Here is a 19,878-nt window from a genome sequence, read left to right as displayed (position 1 = left end):
ATTAATTAACTACCACTAGTGTGCTCAGTAGATTACAACTGGAGTGAGCAATGATATGATTTGGGTAACCTAAAGGTACTCTAGCCCTAACCCTAACCTTCGAAATGTCCTTTCTCTTTCTCTGTAGACCATTGAATGATTATGTATTTGTGCACAGTGATTATATGGCCAGTACAACTGATATAGCACACATTCACTGTGATAACCATTTGCTGGCTTTGAAATGGGTCAAAGTGGTACACAAACAAATTAAAGGCTCCAAATCAAGTCACAATGTCAAAAGAAACACCATTCTCACTGACCGGCAGTGCACTTTTCTTGTAATGCCTGTTGCCGCTTTACCGCCATCTTGCAAATAAGACCTGTACATATCAAAGTCCCATCTGTGGTCAATAATCGAGCTTTCTTCAACCGGCCATTGACTAGTAGACTCGAAGCCATGCAGTCTCTCCCCGCCTTCATCATGCCCCGGATTGTCAATTGACAATTCTTGGAGAGGATTAACCGGGGAATGACAGGCGGGGAGAGACTGGCTCAAGTCTATTTATTGACAATCCAGAAAATGACAAATTAAAGGGTAGAGACTGGCTCAAGTCAATAGTCATTGACTGCATGTACACTCTATTGTTCCTTTAGGAGTACTTCCAAAGCACCTGTTAAGTTGTCCATAATGCCATTTTTTCAGTCTAGAGAACGAAACGGCCATTTACCCCTCCCCAAACAAAAAGTTTTCCATTACGTAAAATGTCTTTAAATACAGACGCCCCACAACAGAAATACAAAAATTCACAAAGTGTGTAAGTACAGTATCATTAGAAACTAAGAAGTGCTGTATATTAACAGTTGTAATAACAATAATTAAACATTAATTAAGAACCAAACTATACAGTAACAAAATAAAAGAAAAATACATGTTAGAATAAATGTAATTACTTACAAAGAATTGAATAAATCAGAAAATAGTAAAGGGCAAATCAATTGATTAAGCAATGTTTTGGTAGGATACAACTGGCTACATCAGCTAGTGAGTTTCACTAGACTATGCAATCAATGTGTGTACTACAAGTACACACTACTTACTGCAGACAACAAATAACTTATTAATTGATGCACAAACTATGTCATACTTGATGATAAGACAACAATTCCACAAAAAACAGTTCTTTTTCTACAAATGCCTTGACAATGTGAAACCTCAACACCAAAACAGTAATTATTACACAACAAAATAATACAACAATTCATTGTAAGTTACAAACCATGTGAATGTGGTCATGAGAACATTGTGTCTAAAAGCCAATAACCCATTACAACTGATTCCCAAGTCAATGTGACAACCATCAATGTCCTATAGCAAACAGACAAGAAAACATTCCAATCCAGTCAACTATATAGTTGTATTCAGCCAACACACAAATACAAACACACACGTGCACATGCACACATGCACACATGCACGCACGCGTGCACACACACACACACACACGCACACATGCACGCACGCACGCCTGCACACACACGCCTGCACACACACGCAAGCACGCACACACACACACACACACACACACACACACACACACACACACACACACACACACACACACACAAGCACGCACACACACGCACGCACGCACGCACACACACACACACACACACACACACACACACACACACACACACACACACTGTATTTGAAGTATAATCAGTGTCCTGTGTGTGTGTGTGTGTGTGTGTGTGTGTGTGTGTGTGTGTGTGTGTGTGTGTGTGTGTGCACATGTGTCCTTGTGTGTGCATGTGTGTCCATGTGTGCGTGTGTGTGTGTGTGTGTGTGTGTGTGTGTGTGTGTGTGTGTGCATGTGTGGTGTGTGTGTGTGTGTGTGTGTGTGTGTGTGTGTGTGTGTGTGTGTGTGTGTGTGTGTGTGTGTGCATCGTGCATGTGTGTGTGTGTGTGTGTGCACATGCTTGTGCATGTGTGTGTGTGTGTGTGTGCATGTGTGTGCGTGTGTGTGTGTGTGTGCATGTGTGCGTGCACGTGCACATGAACGTGTGCGTGTGTGTGTGCGTGTGTGTATGTGTGTGTGTGTGTGTGTGTGTGTGTGTGTGTGTGTGTGTGTGTGTGTGTGTGTGTGTCACTGTCTGTGTTAGTTTGACACTACGTAGCAGCAAAGACTAATATCAAACCTTAGCTATACACCAATGGACTCCATACAACGACTGCCATCTTGCCAGTTGCAGAATGTGTCTGTCACATTCAGATGGCTGTAGTCCTCTAAAGCAAGTTCAACCCACACATATTAATGTCTCAATCTTAATTACAGTCTGTGTCATCATGGGCTGTCTGTCTATTACCTACACTGGACAGAACGATGAAAAGCTTCCATTTCTGCTTCAACTTCAGCATTCTATGAAGTACACCAAAACCAATAGAACATGATTTTATATAACTCACAATGCAAGCTAGCACAAGCACTAACACAACACAATGAAATACTAAATTATCAAACTATTTATTATAAACAGTGTGACTAAACTGTTATCAAATCAAAGCCTAAATAAGTGAATGAGTGAGTGAGATGTTGAGAGGAGAGTTAGGTTGTTCAAAAAGAGAGAGATTTGAGAGTTGTTTCACCTCACAAAGACAACAAGACACAAAGGTAGTCAAGGAATTTTGGATCAAGAGACAACCCAGGATTTGTCACTCAATGCTTGCCTTGTTCATTCTGTTAGAAATAAGGTCAAGTCTGGTGAAATATCAAGAGCTGCAAGTGTGTTACCAGCTCTAAAGTTGCTGATGACTCAGATGACACACCTTAGAAAGCTGGAAGCAAAACGCCCTGTACGCAGGTCAATTTCAACTAGCTTTCAGCCACACTTCCAACAAGTTTTCCAACCATTGCAGATATCAACAGAAACATTCACTATATCATTACGAGATTGCCCTAATGGGTCCAGCTGTGGGAATGATGATTAAGAGGTTTGAACATTTGAAAACGTCATTGGAATCAGACCTAACACGGGATTTACTCTTCACTGTTTGCAACATCATTCTGGCGACCATATACCAGGTTCAATCATGGAGACACGAGCTGGTGCTAAATTGATCTGCTTAAGAAGAACAAAGTGGATGTTCGTCCCATTGCAAATTGGCAATTGCATCAAGTGACTGGTAGCCAAGGCAGCTTGCTTACATTTGAAGAGAGGTATGGCAGAATACCATTCCCTTCCAGTATGGAGTGTCGACTCCTGAAGGAGCAGAGGTCATAACACGTCTAATACAGTTATGTCTGCAAGATAATAAAGAACCTGTCATTATAAAAGTCAACGCAAAAAAAAGCATTCAATGGCATCAGTCGTGACATCATTCTGGAAGAGGTAGCTACACATTTTCTGCAACTCCATCTATTTGTGTCTAAAATGTTACATCAACCCATTCCACTGGTGGTATCAATCAATGGTGAGCATACCAGAATCCTATCTGAGGAGGGTGTACAAAAAGGGAATCCTCTAGAGCATTTCCTCTTCAGCCTGCTCTACATTCAGTCATTTCGAAACTCAGCCAGAGATACCCAAATGTCTTTATTCCATGCTACCTTGATGACGCCACAAGTCAACCATTGGTTCACAACAAGATGTAGTGTCCGCCTTTCTTGAGATGAAAGAGCAAGCATTGGATTAGATCTGAGAAATGCGAGGCTTACTGTCATTCAGGAATAGTTGATTGGGATCTGTCTGTACCCATAAGAGATGAAGGATTAGAAAAACTGGGCACTCCAATGGTATCGGATTATCTTGTTATAAGGAAAAGTGCATAGAGATAGTAACGTACAAAAGTCACTTTTTAGCAATGTTGCCTCTCTTAGATGACATGCAGTCTGATTGCTGCATTTATGGTATTGTCGAATTCCCAAGATTACTCATCTTCTTCAAACCCTTCCACCTCTTTGATGTCTGAAGCGGCGGAACTGCATGATACCATGGTTATCAAGGCTTTCAAAAACATCATTGGATGTGGTTCTCTTAATTAATTCTCTTAAATGCTCACAACTCAGACTTGACATTCAACGAGGATTTGGTCTTCAATTGATATCTGCAAAGTATTCTACATTTGAGGCCTTTCTTGGAGGTTGGTCCAACACCCTAGGTCATCTCCCTCATTGTGATGGTCGTCCGAGTAGTATTTGTGATAACCTAAAAAGAGTCAACAACAAACAACATGCAGCCTCAAGTTCTCAGTGAATAGTCAAGTGCTTTGGCAAGTCTTCACTAATCCTTTGATGATACTCAAAGTGTTATCATGTACATCAAAACTTCCAGATGCTCCAAAGAAACTACAGGCAAAACTTCACCAAGCCAAAAAAGCAGATTTAACAACAGTTCACCAACAGTGATGATCAAACTTGAATACAAAATTGTGGTGGTCCAAATTCTGGTGCTTGGCTGGATGCAATATTGGCTGGATCATTTCACTCTCAGCAATAACAACATTGTCAACGCTGTTTGTCTGCAACTCGGTAAAGCCATTCCATGCTTGCAATCTCTGGATCGTTGTGTTGCCCAGTGTGGTCACCCAATAGACATTGAAGGATATCACACCATGACGTGTAAGTGGGGCAGTGGCTCATCAGACAACATGACAGTGTACTCGACTGCTTTTATGACATGTCCAAATCTGTTGGATTTCACTGTCAGAAAGAGTTGACAGTGCAATTCGAGAATAAGCAACATCCTGACATTGCCATATACAGCTACAGAGATGGAAAAAAGCTTCTTTTAGATGTAACCATTACCCACCCCTTGGCAAAACGGTCAATCTGTTCCAGTTGTAGTAAACCTGGTTTCACTACAGCTGCAGCTGAGAAGGAGAAAGATCGCAAATACTTTGTCAAGTCAACAAAACAAATCTTGGGTACTTGTTTCGTCCCATTGTCTTGGAGGTATACAGTCGTTGCGGAAACAAAGCGGAAGAGACACCAGAAGAACTATCAAAGTCGTGTCTTCTATGTAATTAGTTGTATGCATGGCTTCCATGTGGTAATCTAGGGTTTAGCTCTGTAGTAGTTATTGTCATTTGAGTTAATTTGCTTGTTTAATATGTTTTCCTTGTATGTTATTCTAGTGTTATTCTATGCTGAAAGAGCTTACTAAATTAGCTACTGACTACCTTTTTCTGAATTAAATAAAAGTTAGTGTGTTAGCTTTGCTTGTCCCATTTTATTGGTTATATATATATATATATATATATATATATATATATATATATATATATATCATGTGGTGTTTGTATAGTCAATTACATACTGATTATTACAGTGTAAAGCGTTTTCATTGACATCACATTTTTTCTAACGCACGTTACTGTCGGCCATTTTGGTGTCCATGTGATACTTGCATGGGTGTGGTACAAGCAAATTTTGACCTCCCTCCCTCTGCTACACTTCCTGCCAGCAGTAAACTATCAAAGTACTCCGACAATCTGCTATCTGATGCGAAACCTCACTATTTAGCCAAGCTGGAACTGATTGGAGGAATTGATCCACTGCAGTTGCAGAGACCATTGCTACAGAACACCGTGTTTCCTCCTGTCTACAGTTCAGACATTGTCTCCTATTTAGTCCTTCATAAGCTTCATAACAGCCAAGCAGTTTAGAGTCCGCAAATGCAAATCTTTGGAAGTTTACAACCAGTCTAAAATTGGCTGGGTGAAAGATGTCAGTGCGGATGTTGTGGGAGCTAGAAGTGTTGTGGAAACCTCAGTATTATTGTGGTAATTTATAGTAAAGATTTTTTGTTAGAAGATATAATTCACCTACAGTACCTGTAGGGCAATCTTTGTCTGCTCTAAGTGAGAGGATTGTGAAAGAGAATACAGTCAAGTATGTTGCAATTTAATGTGAGAGTTCAATAATCTTTGGTAGACAATCAACTGACATGAGATCCAAGTTTTCTTCTTAATTAATGGTCAGTATTTGTTTGTGTGACAATGTCTGTGCTATATACTTGGGAAATGTAAAGGAAGTGGACATGCTATGATAAGGTAACATGAATAGCATAGCATTATGCTATAGTAGAGTAAGTCCTGTAAGTGCAGAATATTGTAAGACACCCCACAGTCTGAAGTTTTACAGGTTCCTCGTTCTCAAAAATGCATTAAAACACCTCACTCACTTCATGGTAGATTTGTGAAAATTAAGACAGGAGATGTCATGCACATTGCAACTGCATGGCTGGACTTGGAGAAGCTTGCACTCATGTTACTGTATTCAGTTTTTCTTTGAAGCATATACTTAATTAATTTGCACATAGTAGAGACGCCATTCCAATATATTCAGGACAAACCTTACAGACCAGTGAAAGCATTAGATATGTCATTTGTCAAAAGCCAAAAAAAGAAAATTGACAATGCGATCGCTATAACAAACCTCTCTTGCTCGTCTGTAATTGCACGTCTCTTTGATTCGATCTGCGTTGGCAGCAGTCTCAATCAGTTCATCAAACAGATCAGCTGGTTTGCCAGAACTAAAGGGCCTACAAAGATTCGTTCAACCAGCTTAGTTTCTTCTAGGTCTTCTCGCAAAATCGCTGGTATTTGGCCGTCTCGTCTAGTGCTGATCACCTGTTGCTCTTGAAGTTCTTTCTCCTAGAACAACCGGTATACGGAAGAAAGACGTCTTTATCGCACCCCGATCTGCTGACACATCCAACAACTATACACAATACCAATAGTACTACAAGAATGGGCAGAAAACGGCACCAGTTTGATCTCAGCACACGCAGTTGGACACCAAAATGGTGACTTCCCGCATTGTGACGTCACGTGAAAACGCTCTATATGCGGCATAAACTGAACTATAGTACCAAGAACTATAATGTACCTAGAAAAGCCGTTGATTTTAATGTACTACACGTAAAATTTGTGCTTTGATTACTGTAGAAATTCAAATACTGTATGTACACTGCGAAGTGCGTGAGTGAACTGACCATTACTGCAATATTGCAATCTAGAGCTCATCTTCAACTCCTTGAACCACGATGTGTGTCCAGGCACTTTCAAGTGCTTGAATAAATTAAAAACACACACAAGCACACTTATGAAGCTGCCTGTCTTATGTCTTTGTTTGCCCCAAGAGAGAACTGCATGTGCCTTTCACTTAGGTACAACAAAAATAAATCATTCATTCATTCATAAACTAGGTACTTACATGCATGTAAATAAACAGCATGCAGACTGAAGTCCAGATGTGGAGTTGAAAACCTAAAATTAGCTTCATTACATGCATGTTTACAGCATGGTTGAAATTACAACAACAGCATTCCCAGGATACGTTGGCATGACAACCATATGAGATCTGTGATTTATTTAATTCATTAGCAAAAACTTAAAAGTTTGTAAACTCTAGATCTGATGACATATATTGACATTTCTCCATTACTCTATCATAATTACATAACAGCTACACCTAACATAGGAGCATGAAATCTTGATGATGTTTTACAATTACCCGTTTTGCATAGCCCTGAACTTCAGCGCTAGCCCTCAACTCCAGCCCTCAAACTCTAGCCTTCAAACTCTCCAAAAAACAAACTGCAACGTTTACTCACATGGAATTGCAACGTTTTTACTGCTGCCAAAGATTTGAGAATGACTGCTTGATCCGGTCCAACCTAACGTACGCTAGAGGTATATCCAGCTTAACGCGCGTTACAAACTGATTCTGTGGCGCGTGCACGTGAGAGGGACATGAAAGGCAGCTGAAAAATAACGGTAAGAACACGTTGCTATATTAAACCTAAAGAAATTGAATAATTTATTCAATTATCTATGCCCTGAAGTTGACGTCAATAGCTGAGCATCAGGACTACTAGATTAGGATTGCCATTGGCGTGGACCATACAGTGGGACAGCTGTTTGCCCCTTTTGCTGCTAAGACTATAGCCAGGAAACAAATTGATTAATTAATTCAGTTTCTAGCTTCCAAACTTCTAGGGCTAGGAAGTATCACCGTGTGAAGAATCACAGGAATTAGTTTGATAGTATCTATCTAGACACATGCAGCTACCAAAAACTTTTAGTAGGTAGAAATGGTTTACCTGATCTCTGCAAAGAAAGAATCTTCTGGAATATCCGTTGTGTGCACTGCTCTCTTCATAGTTGCCAAGTTGACCTTGTCATACAAGAAAGGGTGAGTTATGCACTAAATACTACTATTATGTAAACACTGCCTTTCAGTATCTATACAACTACTTATTGAAATGCTCTAATACTGACTCTGTAACGTCAAGCCCCCAATGAGGACAATGCTGTTCCTTGTGCATTGCAGCCTGCATAAACACACATCAATACTACAGAACCACATCCTTGCAACTATGCCTGTCAAACTAGACAAATTAGATAACCTTCCTGACTGGATAAGCTCATACACCTCTGCAACCATCAGACATCTAGATGACCAAAACGTGCAGTAGATTATTGACATCTAGTCTGCAATGATTATTGTCCATAATGTCACACACCTAGCGAGATCATCAGTCACCTGATAAGGAACTGTAGGCCAATGCTTGACTCTCAAGTCAACAGGAAACAAATCACCGCAACTGCCACATTTCAATTGCTTGAAGAGTGGCTTTTTGAAATCTATCCAACGCTGCAAGACCTCATCATGTTACACCTGCAGTGACACGTTTCAGTGGAAATCAATTCACTCACCTTTTTGTTAGAGAAGTCTGTGTACTGAAGCCCAAAGTACTGGGATTGCCTGATCTGTAGATGCTTGAGCAATTCTTGCCACAACGAGAATCCAAGCGATTTTTTCTGTAAAATAAAATCTATTAGTGGCAGCAGAGCCAGAGCAATTAGGTAGGTTGCACTGATGGTTTCTTTCTCTTCCCACCTCTAGTGCTATAACGATAGGATCTGCTCTGTACACGTAAATTTCGCACACCAACATAGCGTCGTACGTGTATGTACCCCAGTGAAAAATGCATGCAATACACGTCAGTACGTGGTGCTAAATGTTCACAGCAGATTAATTGCTTGAGAATATGGGCGGAGATTCAGATAGCCATCTTTTGCGTGTCTCGAGTTTTCAGTCTACATCGAAATAGCTGATGTTTCTTTAACGTGTAGACGCTGAGGCTAACACCAGAGAAAGACAGAGATATCGCAGCTAAAAAATGTCGAACGTTTCTCTCAATCCTCTATCAACATTCGTTTCCGGGTTGTGTGGGTTGGTCTAGACGCTAGTGACGTCCAAGATATTAATTAATTGCCCGAAACCGAAGAGTCCCCACGTGAAGGCGGAGCTCTTAGCGCTTTAGTGCGCGTTAGATTGCTGAGAACAATGCGGTTTATGTGGACAGTGACGTTGTTTGCTGTAGCACTGGCAGAAACGTTATGGCCAATTCCGATATCGATGCACTTTGAAGGCTCTCCTATTCCTATATCGAGGAACTTTAGTGTAAATTCACACAGCGACTCAAATCTTTTGCATCAAGCGATCAACAGATATCTACAAATCTTCAAAAATTCTTTTCACTCTATTCATGCCGGTGCAAACTCATTTGAGGAAGAAAATCGTAGATTTCTGGATAGATCACGTGATCAGGTCTTGCAGTCTTTGGAAGTGTCTACAGTCAATGAAGAGGAACGCTTGAACAGCAACACTTCCTACGAATACTGGATAAACGTGCAAAATATGAAGGCGTCGGTTGTGGGACAGTCAGTATTTGGAGCCATGTGCGTGAAGTTTGTCAATTGAGACATACCTAGAACAAGTAGAAAGTTGTTTCTTGTTTTGCTACATGAAAACAAACAGTTGACAAACTATTTCTTGCAGTTGAGTCTAAAGATCAATTATAAACAAATTCAAGTGAACGTTTATGTTCTAATTAATTTCTTATGCCTTATTAATTGTTTGCACTGAAAAATTAAAGCCCATTAGTTAAGTTCTAAGCACTGTCTATGTTGGTTTGTGAACAACACACATTAACACACGCCTTACTTAATTTAACTAAGACTCCATCCTTTTGTTATTACAAACTCCTGCATTAGTCAGTCTAATTCTTTGTATACCTGCTGCAGACAGACTGAAATTGCCTAGTTTGTGTGTGTTGCTATTTTAGTGTAAACAATTCAGTGAGATCACATGACACTGACCTATACATAGATATAGTATACCAAAGACACTTGTTTAAGTATATTTAGATAATTTCTTACTAATGATTGCATATATCTAATGTAATTTAATTGCCAGATTTATATTGAACAATTAAAACTTATCTCAAGAAAGGTAAAGTGACAGCTGACTGCCACCATGGTATGCTCGTTGACATATCAAGTCATTTGTAGTAAAGGTACGGATTATAGAACTAAAGTTTCTTCTTTTAGTGTGATTTTCTCGTACTTTCTTTGTAGTTGCCTCTGTGTAGCCTTGCTAGCACAACTGCATGCAACTTTTTCAAGATCTTGTATAAGTTAATCGGTGCTAGGAGGCTTTGACTCCTGGGGTTTGAGTCAATGACTTGCAGTGAGCAGGATGAAAAGACATCTAGTATCTACTAACACTTTTTAGAAGTTACACTCTGATATCTGTTAGTAATTGCAATTGGATACTATAGGTACACAAGCGTAATATTGAATAGAACAAACTTGCACAATGCATTAATACTTGTTTAAACTAGGCAGCAGATGCTCTTTATTAGTGTGTTGTATCACACATATTTATTTGTACTGTAGGTAATGTGCTGATTAATTGATATTTATTTAGTTTGTTAGTAATTGTATGATGTTTGATGCAGTTATGGCTTAGAAACGTTTTCTCAATTGATGGTCAATGGGTCGCTTCTGCATTCAACTGTCACTGTGCATGACAAGCCTAACTACCATCACAGAGGTCTCATGATAGATACTGGGTAAGACAGAGTTCATACTTATAGTAACAGTCCTGTGCATTGAGCAGTGTATGGACTTTAGCTAGCATTTCCGTGAATTTACACAGGTTCTTCTTTTTGTTGCTTGAGATTAGATCATCAAACAAGGCAGTTAGGAGATTTACGCTAATCTAACTGTTTGTAGTTATAGGGGAGTGTGTAACGTGACTGTCAGTGTGTTGGCTAATACATGTAAGAAAAATCATTTGAGATTTGTTCATTTCTAAGTATACCTTTTTTCGGCAAGTATTCAGCATCAGGTTATTATAACAAAATTGACAGGCCTCTAAGTGTGACATGTCATCAGCTACTGGCATTTAGGTAAGCTTTTTGTGCACACACTACAGCTAACGTCACAGTCAGTGCTTTATGAACACCTGGCTTTGCTGATGATAGCAACCTGTTGTTCCTGCCAGCACTGTAAGTTCAGTATTTGCTCCATTAGCTATTGGCAAGTACAGGAAAAAAGTTAGTAGCTATGCAACAAAACATTTATCATCTAGCCTTGTGCCTTTCCTAGCTGTGAGGAATGGTTTTGGTAACCAATATAAAAAATTTGATACAGCAACACTGAGTTCTTGAATAGCGATACAGTAGTAATAATTAAGTTAATACGAAATTGGTGCATTAACAGAGACTGGCCGTGATGTTCTCAGGATGTCATGATTTGCAGTCACAGCATAGAAAAATGATCGTTTTGTTGGTAACCAACCCTCCTGTTATGTACAAACCGACGAGCAATCTACATACACAACCAAGAAGATGACGACAACACTAAAGAAGCTGATATTGAGAACATTTAATAAATACATTTGGCTACTGTTGACTGACAGTGTTGCATGTGTTACAAGGTTACATAGTACTAAATTGCTGTAACATTGAAATTCTATTTTAACAAAAAAAAGATCCTGTTATGATCTATAGTACGTATGCATGTGCATGTTGTAGTCTAGTGTGATCTCTTGTTTAGAAACGCTACACTAGCCGTTATTCCGTGAATAGTGGTGCGCCATGCTCAAATAATGCCCCAGTAGGATAGTATTCAAACCCATGTGTGTCTATCAATGTGTACATTTTTGAGATGAAATGAACACTCAGATAGAACCACTGACTGACGATGAAGATTCAGCCTGTGCAACAGACCACGATTACGACTTGAGTGAAACGAAAGTAGCATGATACGTATAAGACTGTAAAATTAGGTTTATTAGGCAGTAGTTTGTTTGTGTTATTTGTGTAGTGTGATGGTATACCAACAAACAATGCAATAGTCTCTGTGCTTGTGAAATAATACTGCCCCATGCTCGAATTATGCTCCATGCTTAAGTGATGCTCCATGTTTCAGAACTATGAAAAATTGTGGCCCATGGGCACTGTCCACGGAAATACGGTACCAGACTTAGCAAGAAATACTTTGACAATGCATGTCCTGATGTCTCTTATACAGGTAATGGCAAACCCTGGTATAGACAAGCTGTAAATTGTTCGATCCTTTATACAACATTTGCATCAAATTTATGTGCAAGAACAATGTGTCATCTAAGCACAACCTACATTTAGTCAGTTTCTAGTTAAATTAGTGCCAGTAGCTGCTTTGTGATGTCACATAGCCACAGAAATTTGTTCTCGTTTGGAGAGCACTTTATGCCACAAATCAAATCATACAAAAACAGGACATCATCAGGGTGTGGATCAGATCACGGGATTGAGTTGACTGAGGTGGTTGAGGCAGCCAGCTGCTGGCAGGGTTACCATATTTGGTGAATCAAAGATGTGGGGATGCATTACAATATGAACTATTAATAGTAGTTGGCAGTTAGCAAGTAGAGGTTAGAACTCTTCGTTTCACTTGTTCAGTTAGGAGAAAGAGGTGTTCTAGAAGGACTTAGTGAAGAACATGCTATTCTAGCTGGATTAGTCATCTGTTGTATCTTGGGGAGAGAATTGAGTTTTTGCGTGAGATATTATGTAAATCGTGAGTCACCCAAGGTATACGATGCGGTCAGAGCGAATTCAGCATGTGCTGAGTCCACTGCACCCTTGCCGTTTCCTTATTCGCGTGGGACACTTGTACCCTTCTTCAAGTGTGAAGTCTCCCACAATGCATTTCCAATGTTTAATTATCTCAGCAGTTTTGTTTGTGTCAAAGGCACGGTACCGCATGTACTGTATATAGTTAGTAGTGCTTGAACTGGCCACAGGCAACAGTGTGCAATTTCTTGCCATTTGAAAATTAGCTAGTATGGCTATCAATGTAGTCACCACTTTTTAGTGGACTGCCTGCTTGTGTATAAAAGTTCAGCCGTTTGGCTAGGCAATGATTATTCATTGGCAGTTGTTGATTTATTTTCTTTTTGCTATTCAGAGTTGTACATTTGTATTGAAGCATTTTGAATAAGTTGTAATGGGGCATGTGAAGATAGGGGTGATTGTGGGAAAATTTCAAATGTAAGTTCTTAAGTCATTGCTATAAATGTCATTTTATTTGTACTTTTTAGGAGGCGCTTCTTTCCTATGTCACTGGTTTACAACTTGCTGGATGCTATGAGCTACTTGAAGATGAATGTTTTGCACTTTCATCTTTCAGACTACTGCAGATTTGCTGTTGAAAGTGTAAAGTAAGTGTATGTTCAACTTTGTCATTGGAGATGTAAGCCTCTGTGTGTGTGTGTGTGTGTGTGTGTGTGTGTGTGTGTGTGTGTGCGCACGCACATCTGCATGTCTGTGTAGGGTGTTTGTGTGTGTTAATAGTAATCTTAAAACGGTCTGTTTCTTTTTGTTTTATGGAAGAAACAAGTATTTTACATTGTAGGAAGAGATAAGCACACTTGTACAAATTGGACAAATGCTGGTGTGTGTGAATTGTCTGTTTTGTGATAGCACTATTGAGCTTGGCCATAGACTTTTAAGTGTAATTTAATTAGTTTGAGGCTTGTGACAAATCAGATTAGAGTTTTGATAACGCTGCTGCAAATGACCAGTAATTGCACTTGTTGGCACTGACAACAGAAGAATTTCATGCTACTTGTGGCTCTATGCATGCATACAAGGGACACATTGCTTTGTTTGTTTTGGTCTTCTGGAAAAGGCTCGAATAGTCACACAACCGTTTCTGGTTGTTTCTTTTACTTCTCGTCCCTTCTTGAAAGTGTTGGAAGAGTCAGAAGACTGGCTTTTCAGGCCAAAGATGTATGGAAGAGCAAAAGAGAGAAGGGTCGCATGACGTTTGAGTCATTCACATTTAATTAACAGCTACAACTTTGATGATCATCTCCATATTACTGCAAGTGCTAGCTAACTCTTCTGGATTGTCTTCTGAACATTTGTTTATTTTATTCTTGACGCAACTGCACATGATCTAGCATTCTGCTGTGCCACTCGTCTGATACCTCAATGTCAAAACATCAGAGGAGACTACATGTAAATGCATCCAGGTTCTTTGGTATACAGAAAACAGTATCAGCTATGCTGCTATAGGCTGACATAAATTTTTTAATAGTATGTTTTCACTTACGAGTGCCTTTGAAAGAACCTCTATGTTTGCAGTGTGTCCCATGAGGGAGAACAGGAAATTATTGAACTGTTATGTTTTGTGAGTAGTTAGTGTACAGTTTGTGCAAGTACATTCTTGCAGTAGGTATATCAACAATGATACTGTGTGTTGACTTGTATGATAATGTTTGGGGAATGATATATGTACTCTAATGGGTGACTTTCCTGGAACATTTATGCCATATTTTGTTGGGTCACACTTTCATTTTGGAGGTTTCTTAGATTTAGTTTCTCTTTCCTGTTTTAATCATACATTCCATTTGGTTGTTATCATTTGCAATGAGTAGGTAGTGGTTTCAACTTTCAGTTTTCATTTATCCCACACTTCCTTGACAAACATGCCCCAGACTTAGTCTACCTTTGAAGCAGTGCTATATAACAGAGTACTTACATTGTTATGTAAGTTCCTTGATAAGACTAATTGATAACGCTGCAGGTTTCTTCTGTGAGGACAATGCATGGTATAGAAGAGGGGGAGGAACAGAAGGTGTTAACATTCCACATATGACCTTTCACTCTCTCAACATTGAAACTGTGCCAAATTGGCATGCCCATTTGTTAACCTTATAAACAGGTTCTTCATAGTCTCATATCATTTTTGGAAAATCTCAAAATGAATAACTCAGAGTATGTTACTAAGCCTCGACCCAAGAAGGCTTGCAGTGGGGACGACAACAGCTGCAACAGTCAGGAGATGAGAGAAGACCTTGAGGGCTGCCATGAGAAGAGACCTACCAGAAAGAAGTTTTGCAATACAGGCAGCAGTGGCTGTCACAGCCAGGCAGTGATGCAAAAAGTTGAAGGTAGCGAAGTGGGTGAAAGTGACAGTAAGAGATCTGGCAGAAAGAGGATGCACAATGTAAGCAACAGTAGTTGCAGCACACAGGGAATTGTGGAAGATGTTGAAAGCAATCAACTGGGTGAAAGGGACAGCAGTAGATCTAGCAAGAAACGTGTACATTGGGATCCAGAAATTGTTGAATCTCTTGAAGAACTGTTGGTTCGACTTGTGACTGAACTAAGGACTATGGTTAGAGGGCAACAAGAAGTGCGCAAGAAACTAGATGATCTCCAGTGCAGCTTGGTGAAAGAGCTGCGAATGTTGTGTTTCACATTGAAGGACACTTTAGAAAAGAAATTAGATCCACTTTGCCGTTCATCCCCAAGGTCTACCTTCATGGGCTCTGCTAGTGGTACCTTCATGGACTTTGCCACTAGCCGCCGTCATTTTAATCAATCTAGCCAGCCACCTAGTCAAATTCTACGTTATGCACCTCATATTAATACTGCTGATAGTGATGATAGTGATGACAGTGTTACACCTGTACCAACTCTATCATTTCAATTGCCACCACCTTATAAATCTCCTGCTTCATCGGTTAGTGCACCTTCTGTCGGTGCATCTACCAGTTCATCAGTTTGTGGTGAGCAGGGTGTATCTTCAAAAGCAAAGCAATCAACTCGCTTAGCTCTCCAACTTGCTTCAGCAATTATTGGAGATGATGATTTGGTGTCAGCTGTGACTCGTGCTGGAGGAATACGAAATTTGCCATTAGAGAAGTTGAATGAGATCAAGGTAAAAATTCAAGAACAGAGAGGGAATGAAGAATTTGAGGCTATTTGGCAACGATGTTTCACTTTGATAGGGAAAAAGCGCAAAACCTGAGGAAGAGTCAACAACTTGAAATTCTAACTTTGTTTTGTGCTAGTAGTATTGAGTTATTGATATGGTCTACATGAGTGTTGATTTCACAGCAAACTATTGCCAATGATTGAATAATGAATTAGCTGCTAGATGTTAAGAAATGATTTTGTGTCTTGCCTGACATCAGGAACGTAGTAACTTGTAGATGTATGAATGGAATCAATAATTGTTGCATTCTTTAATGTGACAAATTGCAGTAGTCTTGACTCTGCGTTAGCTGATAGAAATGTTCTATATTGTCCGTCAACCGTAGCTTGTAGTACTTTTATTGAACTGGTGTAGCTTCAGGTTGTTCTTGCAAGTACTTGTTTTTTGTCTAGTGCATTTGGTAATTTCAATGTTAGACAGTAATGGATGTTGTACAACATCATTGTGGAAGATATGGATACATGATGTGGTTTATCACCCCTTTGCGGCAACCTGCTAACATGTCATTTGACAGTCGTCTGCACTACTTTCTTCTTTTGGTGGAACAGCTTTCTTTTATATTCAGTTCTGCTCCTTTGACTTTGTTTAGACTATAGTACAACCCCAATTATCCGGACTTTTTCGACAGAAGTTGAATTGTCTGGATAATCGAAAGTCAGGATAAATGAAATGATGGTGTGGTGACTTCCTTGAGGCTCAGTCATATATTGACAGTCAAGTACATAATGAACAAATGTTTAATTAATTAATATGCAGCAATTAGGTCAACAATGATTCAACACATTTGCACATTTAATGATTAGATGTAAAGAGTTTCTTATAATGGTTCCAATTTTGGAGTAGCTTCACAGGTTCCATGTTGAGAGGATGTCACCTGGGAAACATGTGAAAGATACGTGCTTTGGGGCAGAAATAAATTTGTTCGGATTATCAAAATGTTTAGATAACCGGTTTTGTACTGTACTTTAAAGTCTCTTATTTTAGCCAAACAAATCTAAAAGTAAAAACATGTACACGTTTTATGAGAAGAGCTCTGAGACCTCAGATGGGTCACTTATTATTTGTTTTCATGTGTATTGTATTGTGTACCTGTTTTTATATCATTTGCTTAGATTTAGGGTGAGTAGCTAGTGCATATTCAAGATAAGTCTTATACGTGTGGGTGTGGGATGCTACCAACAGGCTGAAATAATCAACAACACCAACAAATCACAAATAATTTACTATTTTTAAATAGTGACATTCTATGTGGTTGTGTGTGTTGCAAAGGTTTAGCAGTAGTTGTACATATCAAATTAACAGCATGCCTTTCAGATGTTTTCAGTTGTACTTTATGCTAGCAAGGTCGTGATTTGAGATGTAGAATTTTATATTTCTATACATGCTTTTGTACTTTTTGTCATTATGAAGGTTATGTGTATCTGCCGTAAACATTATTACTGGATATGAATATAGCTACAGTAACTAGAGTTTACCATTTATGTATTTGCTTCCTGCATGTTTGTTTGATTGTGTGATGTGGTTTTTTGTTTTCATGTAATAGATTTCCTCAACTGACTGCTTCTCTCAATGGCCAATACTACAAGCAAGATGACATTAGAGCCATACTGGAGTATGCCAGAGAAAGAGGCATTCGAGTGGTGCCTGAATTTGATTTGCCGTAATCTCTTGCTTTTCAAACTGTTGGTTATGTCAAGTTTTTTTGTTTATTTGCAGTGGCCATTCAAAGGGCTTAGCACCTCTAGCTGAGGATGGTTATCTTAATTTTTGTTCTGATAATCATCGAGAGATATATGGAGATCCTCAGGTGTGGCACATTTCCTAATCTCATTTGTTTTGTTGATCAAGGATCCTTTTTGCAGAACAAATCACTGGAAACACTACAGACTTTGTTGGCTGAGATGGCCACTCTTTTTCCAGAGTCACTCTTTGATATTGGCTGTGATGAGACTGCAGAAGTTGGTCTTTGCACAATAACTAGTAAAGGACACAAATTACAACAAAAAGGATTTGTTATAGATTATATTGCTATTATTGATATTATAGATATCAAGACGTTAGAACAACAGCTATTTGACTTTATTTACAGTCGGCTTGGAAAGGTTCCTACTGCTTATGAAGAAGCTTTGTTCAAATCTAAATCAGTGAGTGATGTGTTGTGATGGCAGGCACTTCTTATTATAAGCAGACGCTATAGTATACAAATAATTGCTGGAGTTTCTATGTTAAGTGTCACTGTCAACAAGCGACTATTTTTGGGTTACTCAAATTATCATAACGTTTGGGGAAAAGGGGAGGTACTTACATTGACTGAAGCGAAATGACTGAATGCCGGTGCCGCTCACGTATATATTCTACTGACTAGTATATTAGACGTAGTTGTTGTACAGTGGTGTTAAAGTTAGTGGTGCAAGTTATACGCCTATATATCTTTTGTTTATTGCGTGTCTTCCGCTGTGCATGTATACCGACTCTAGCCTGCCTTCAAACGACTTGTAACATTAAGCATTTACCCACTTTGTATGGCTGGGACTTTTGTCAGAAAACTGCATAATTAACATCAAATATGTTTGGCAGCTTTGGCAGTAATGCACTTTTACAATTGAAGCAAAACACTGTACTTGTGTTTATGTCACAGGAGTCACATACTTATAGATGTATGTAGCAAGTCAGAGACAGCATTTCTCATTCATTATCTGCTAGGTTGTTATGTTGCTTGTGAACATGCATCCTTGATATAAACAATGACATAGCAGCTAAGCTACAGTGGTGTGTACAGATGTGCAGATCAAGCTATTAAAATTGTCATTAATTTGTTTCTGAATGGTTAGGCCAAGAGTAATGTGGTGATTCAAGCATGGGAGTCTTACCGAGCATTTGAAGTTGTTCGTCAAGGAAACAAAGCGTAAGTCAGTTGTGTAATGTGTTACAAATGTGCTGATTCTTGTAAATTCCTTTAGAATAGAAGGGAACGGTGGGCACTTTTATCTCAGCCATTCTACTGTACCACTTAGTGCAGTGTGGACAGATATAGCATATAACGTATACTTTACTGCAGGCTGCATGTTGATTAGTATTGAAGATGTTTTGTCTAGATGACTGCTGCTGGAAAGAAGTTGCTCTTGGGTGGTGAGATTTCGTTTTGGACAGATGAATATTGCCCAAATTTTCAATGTTGGAATGAAACGAATTCACATCATCGTAATATGCCTGTAGCTTCTTGGATGTGGGACTCAGCACATGACAGTATATTTAGTCAGTCAGTTGGAAACATGGTGAGTCATTGTAATAAGCTGTACAAGGTCTAAAATAACTGAATTGTGTAAGATATGGCCACGGGGAATAGCTGCTGCTGGTGCATTCTGGAACTTCAACAGTTCACTGAGCACAAGTAGCATGGACTTTTTGACAAGATATCATGCTCAAAATCAGGTAGTATGCAATGTATTATAGTTACAACTTTGTTCTGTGTTAGGTGTTTCTATTGCACTCTGTAGAGACTTATTGAAAGGGGGGTTATCAGTTGTCCTTCGAATTGCACTTGTGATACGCTCAGCAAATGTGGAAAGCTGTATCCACATGCAGTCTTAGTAAATGACACAAAGTAACTGTTGTCGTACTGCCAAGTGATGAAACCAATATTCGGATGTATTAGTGGATGCCACTGCAATGAATTGTTTGCTTAGCTGCAACTGACACTACTGTATATCCATGGTTGTGGTATGTCTAAGCTATCTGTTTGAATAAAAGTATATACTTGAAAGTAG

General features: G+C 39.2%; 3 protein-coding genes across 9 annotated transcripts in view; 2 read left to right on the top strand and 1 right to left on the bottom strand.

The window, feature by feature from the left end:
• Window positions 1-9,064, bottom strand: part of LOC134189624 (FYVE, RhoGEF and PH domain-containing protein 6-like) — a 25,229-nt gene extending 16,165 nt beyond the window's left edge. For 2 of the 5 annotated variants that reach the window (XM_062657953.1, XM_062657954.1), the window contains exons 1-10: window positions 8,889-9,055; window positions 8,705-8,809; window positions 8,512-8,642; window positions 8,395-8,439; window positions 8,267-8,319; window positions 8,089-8,162; window positions 2,350-2,402; window positions 2,182-2,269; window positions 1,260-1,348; window positions 1,128-1,194 (exon numbers count right to left, since the gene is read on the bottom strand). In XM_062657953.1, the coding sequence (XP_062513937.1) occupies window positions 1,128-1,194; window positions 1,260-1,348; window positions 2,182-2,269; window positions 2,350-2,402; window positions 8,089-8,162; window positions 8,267-8,319; window positions 8,395-8,439; window positions 8,512-8,642; window positions 8,705-8,809; window positions 8,889-8,945 (762 nt within the window). In that variant the 5' untranslated portion in view covers window positions 8,946-9,055. Of the gene's footprint in view, window positions 1-1,127; window positions 1,195-1,259; window positions 1,349-2,181; window positions 2,270-2,349; window positions 2,403-7,499; window positions 7,641-8,088; window positions 8,163-8,266; window positions 8,320-8,394; window positions 8,440-8,511; window positions 8,643-8,704; window positions 8,810-8,888 lie in introns of those variants that run through there. The other 3 variants (XR_009971518.1, XM_062657956.1, XM_062657955.1) reach the window with 3 other exon arrangements.
• LOC134189625 (beta-hexosaminidase subunit alpha-like) lies at window positions 7,746-19,878 on the top strand. Of its 3 annotated transcripts, none has more exons than XM_062657959.1 (12): window positions 7,746-7,762; window positions 10,795-10,908; window positions 13,425-13,544; window positions 17,655-17,771; window positions 17,828-17,918; window positions 17,974-18,091; window positions 18,158-18,255; window positions 18,943-19,016; window positions 19,072-19,153; window positions 19,207-19,386; window positions 19,439-19,543; window positions 19,609-19,878. In XM_062657959.1, the coding sequence occupies exons 2-12, from the start codon at window positions 10,823-10,825 to the stop codon at window positions 19,717-19,719; spliced, it is 1,182 nt and encodes a 393-aa protein (XP_062513943.1). In that variant the 5' UTR covers window positions 7,746-7,762; window positions 10,795-10,822; the 3' UTR covers window positions 19,720-19,878. The 3 variants fall into 3 exon arrangements, with proteins under 3 accessions (XP_062513943.1, XP_062513941.1, XP_062513942.1); XM_062657957.1 differs by lacking the exon at window positions 7,746-7,762 and adding an exon at window positions 9,320-9,733; XM_062657958.1 differs by lacking the exon at window positions 7,746-7,762 and adding an exon at window positions 10,296-10,350 and having other exon boundaries at window positions 10,806-10,908.
• LOC134189705 (uncharacterized) lies at window positions 15,010-16,563 on the top strand. Its single transcript, XM_062658063.1, has 2 exons — window positions 15,010-16,054; window positions 16,125-16,563. Exons 1-2 carry the CDS (start codon window positions 15,092-15,094, stop codon window positions 16,161-16,163), a joined length of 1,002 nt encoding a protein of 333 aa, XP_062514047.1. The 5' UTR covers window positions 15,010-15,091; the 3' UTR covers window positions 16,164-16,563.

This window comes from Corticium candelabrum, chromosome 14, assembly GCF_963422355.1.
Source record: "Corticium candelabrum chromosome 14, ooCorCand1.1, whole genome shotgun sequence".
In the NCBI taxonomy this organism is placed as follows: Eukaryota; Metazoa; Porifera; class Homoscleromorpha; order Homosclerophorida; family Plakinidae; genus Corticium; species Corticium candelabrum.
The sequence above is the reverse complement of the archived record's forward strand: the minus strand, read 5'-3'. Positions and strand labels throughout refer to the sequence as shown.

Excerpts from the sequence above, each read along its gene's own strand:
- LOC134189705 (XM_062658063.1), top strand. The coding sequence starts at position 15,092 with ATGAATAACTCAGAGTATGTTACTAAGCCTCGACCCAAGAAGGCTTGC. Across the intron at positions 16,055-16,124 it reads AGAAGTTGAATGAGATCAAG|GGAAAAAGCGCAAAACCTGA; the intron begins GTAAAAATTCAA and ends TCACTTTGATAG.
- LOC134189625 (XM_062657957.1), top strand. The coding sequence starts at position 9,339 with ATGCGGTTTATGTGGACAGTGACGTTGTTTGCTGTAGCACTGGCAGAA. Across the intron at positions 17,772-17,827 it reads GTGCCTGAATTTGATTTGCC|TGGCCATTCAAAGGGCTTAG; the intron begins GTAATCTCTTGC and ends GTTTATTTGCAG. Across the intron at positions 19,544-19,608 it reads GATATCATGCTCAAAATCAG|AGACTTATTGAAAGGGGGGT; the intron begins GTAGTATGCAAT and ends TGCACTCTGTAG.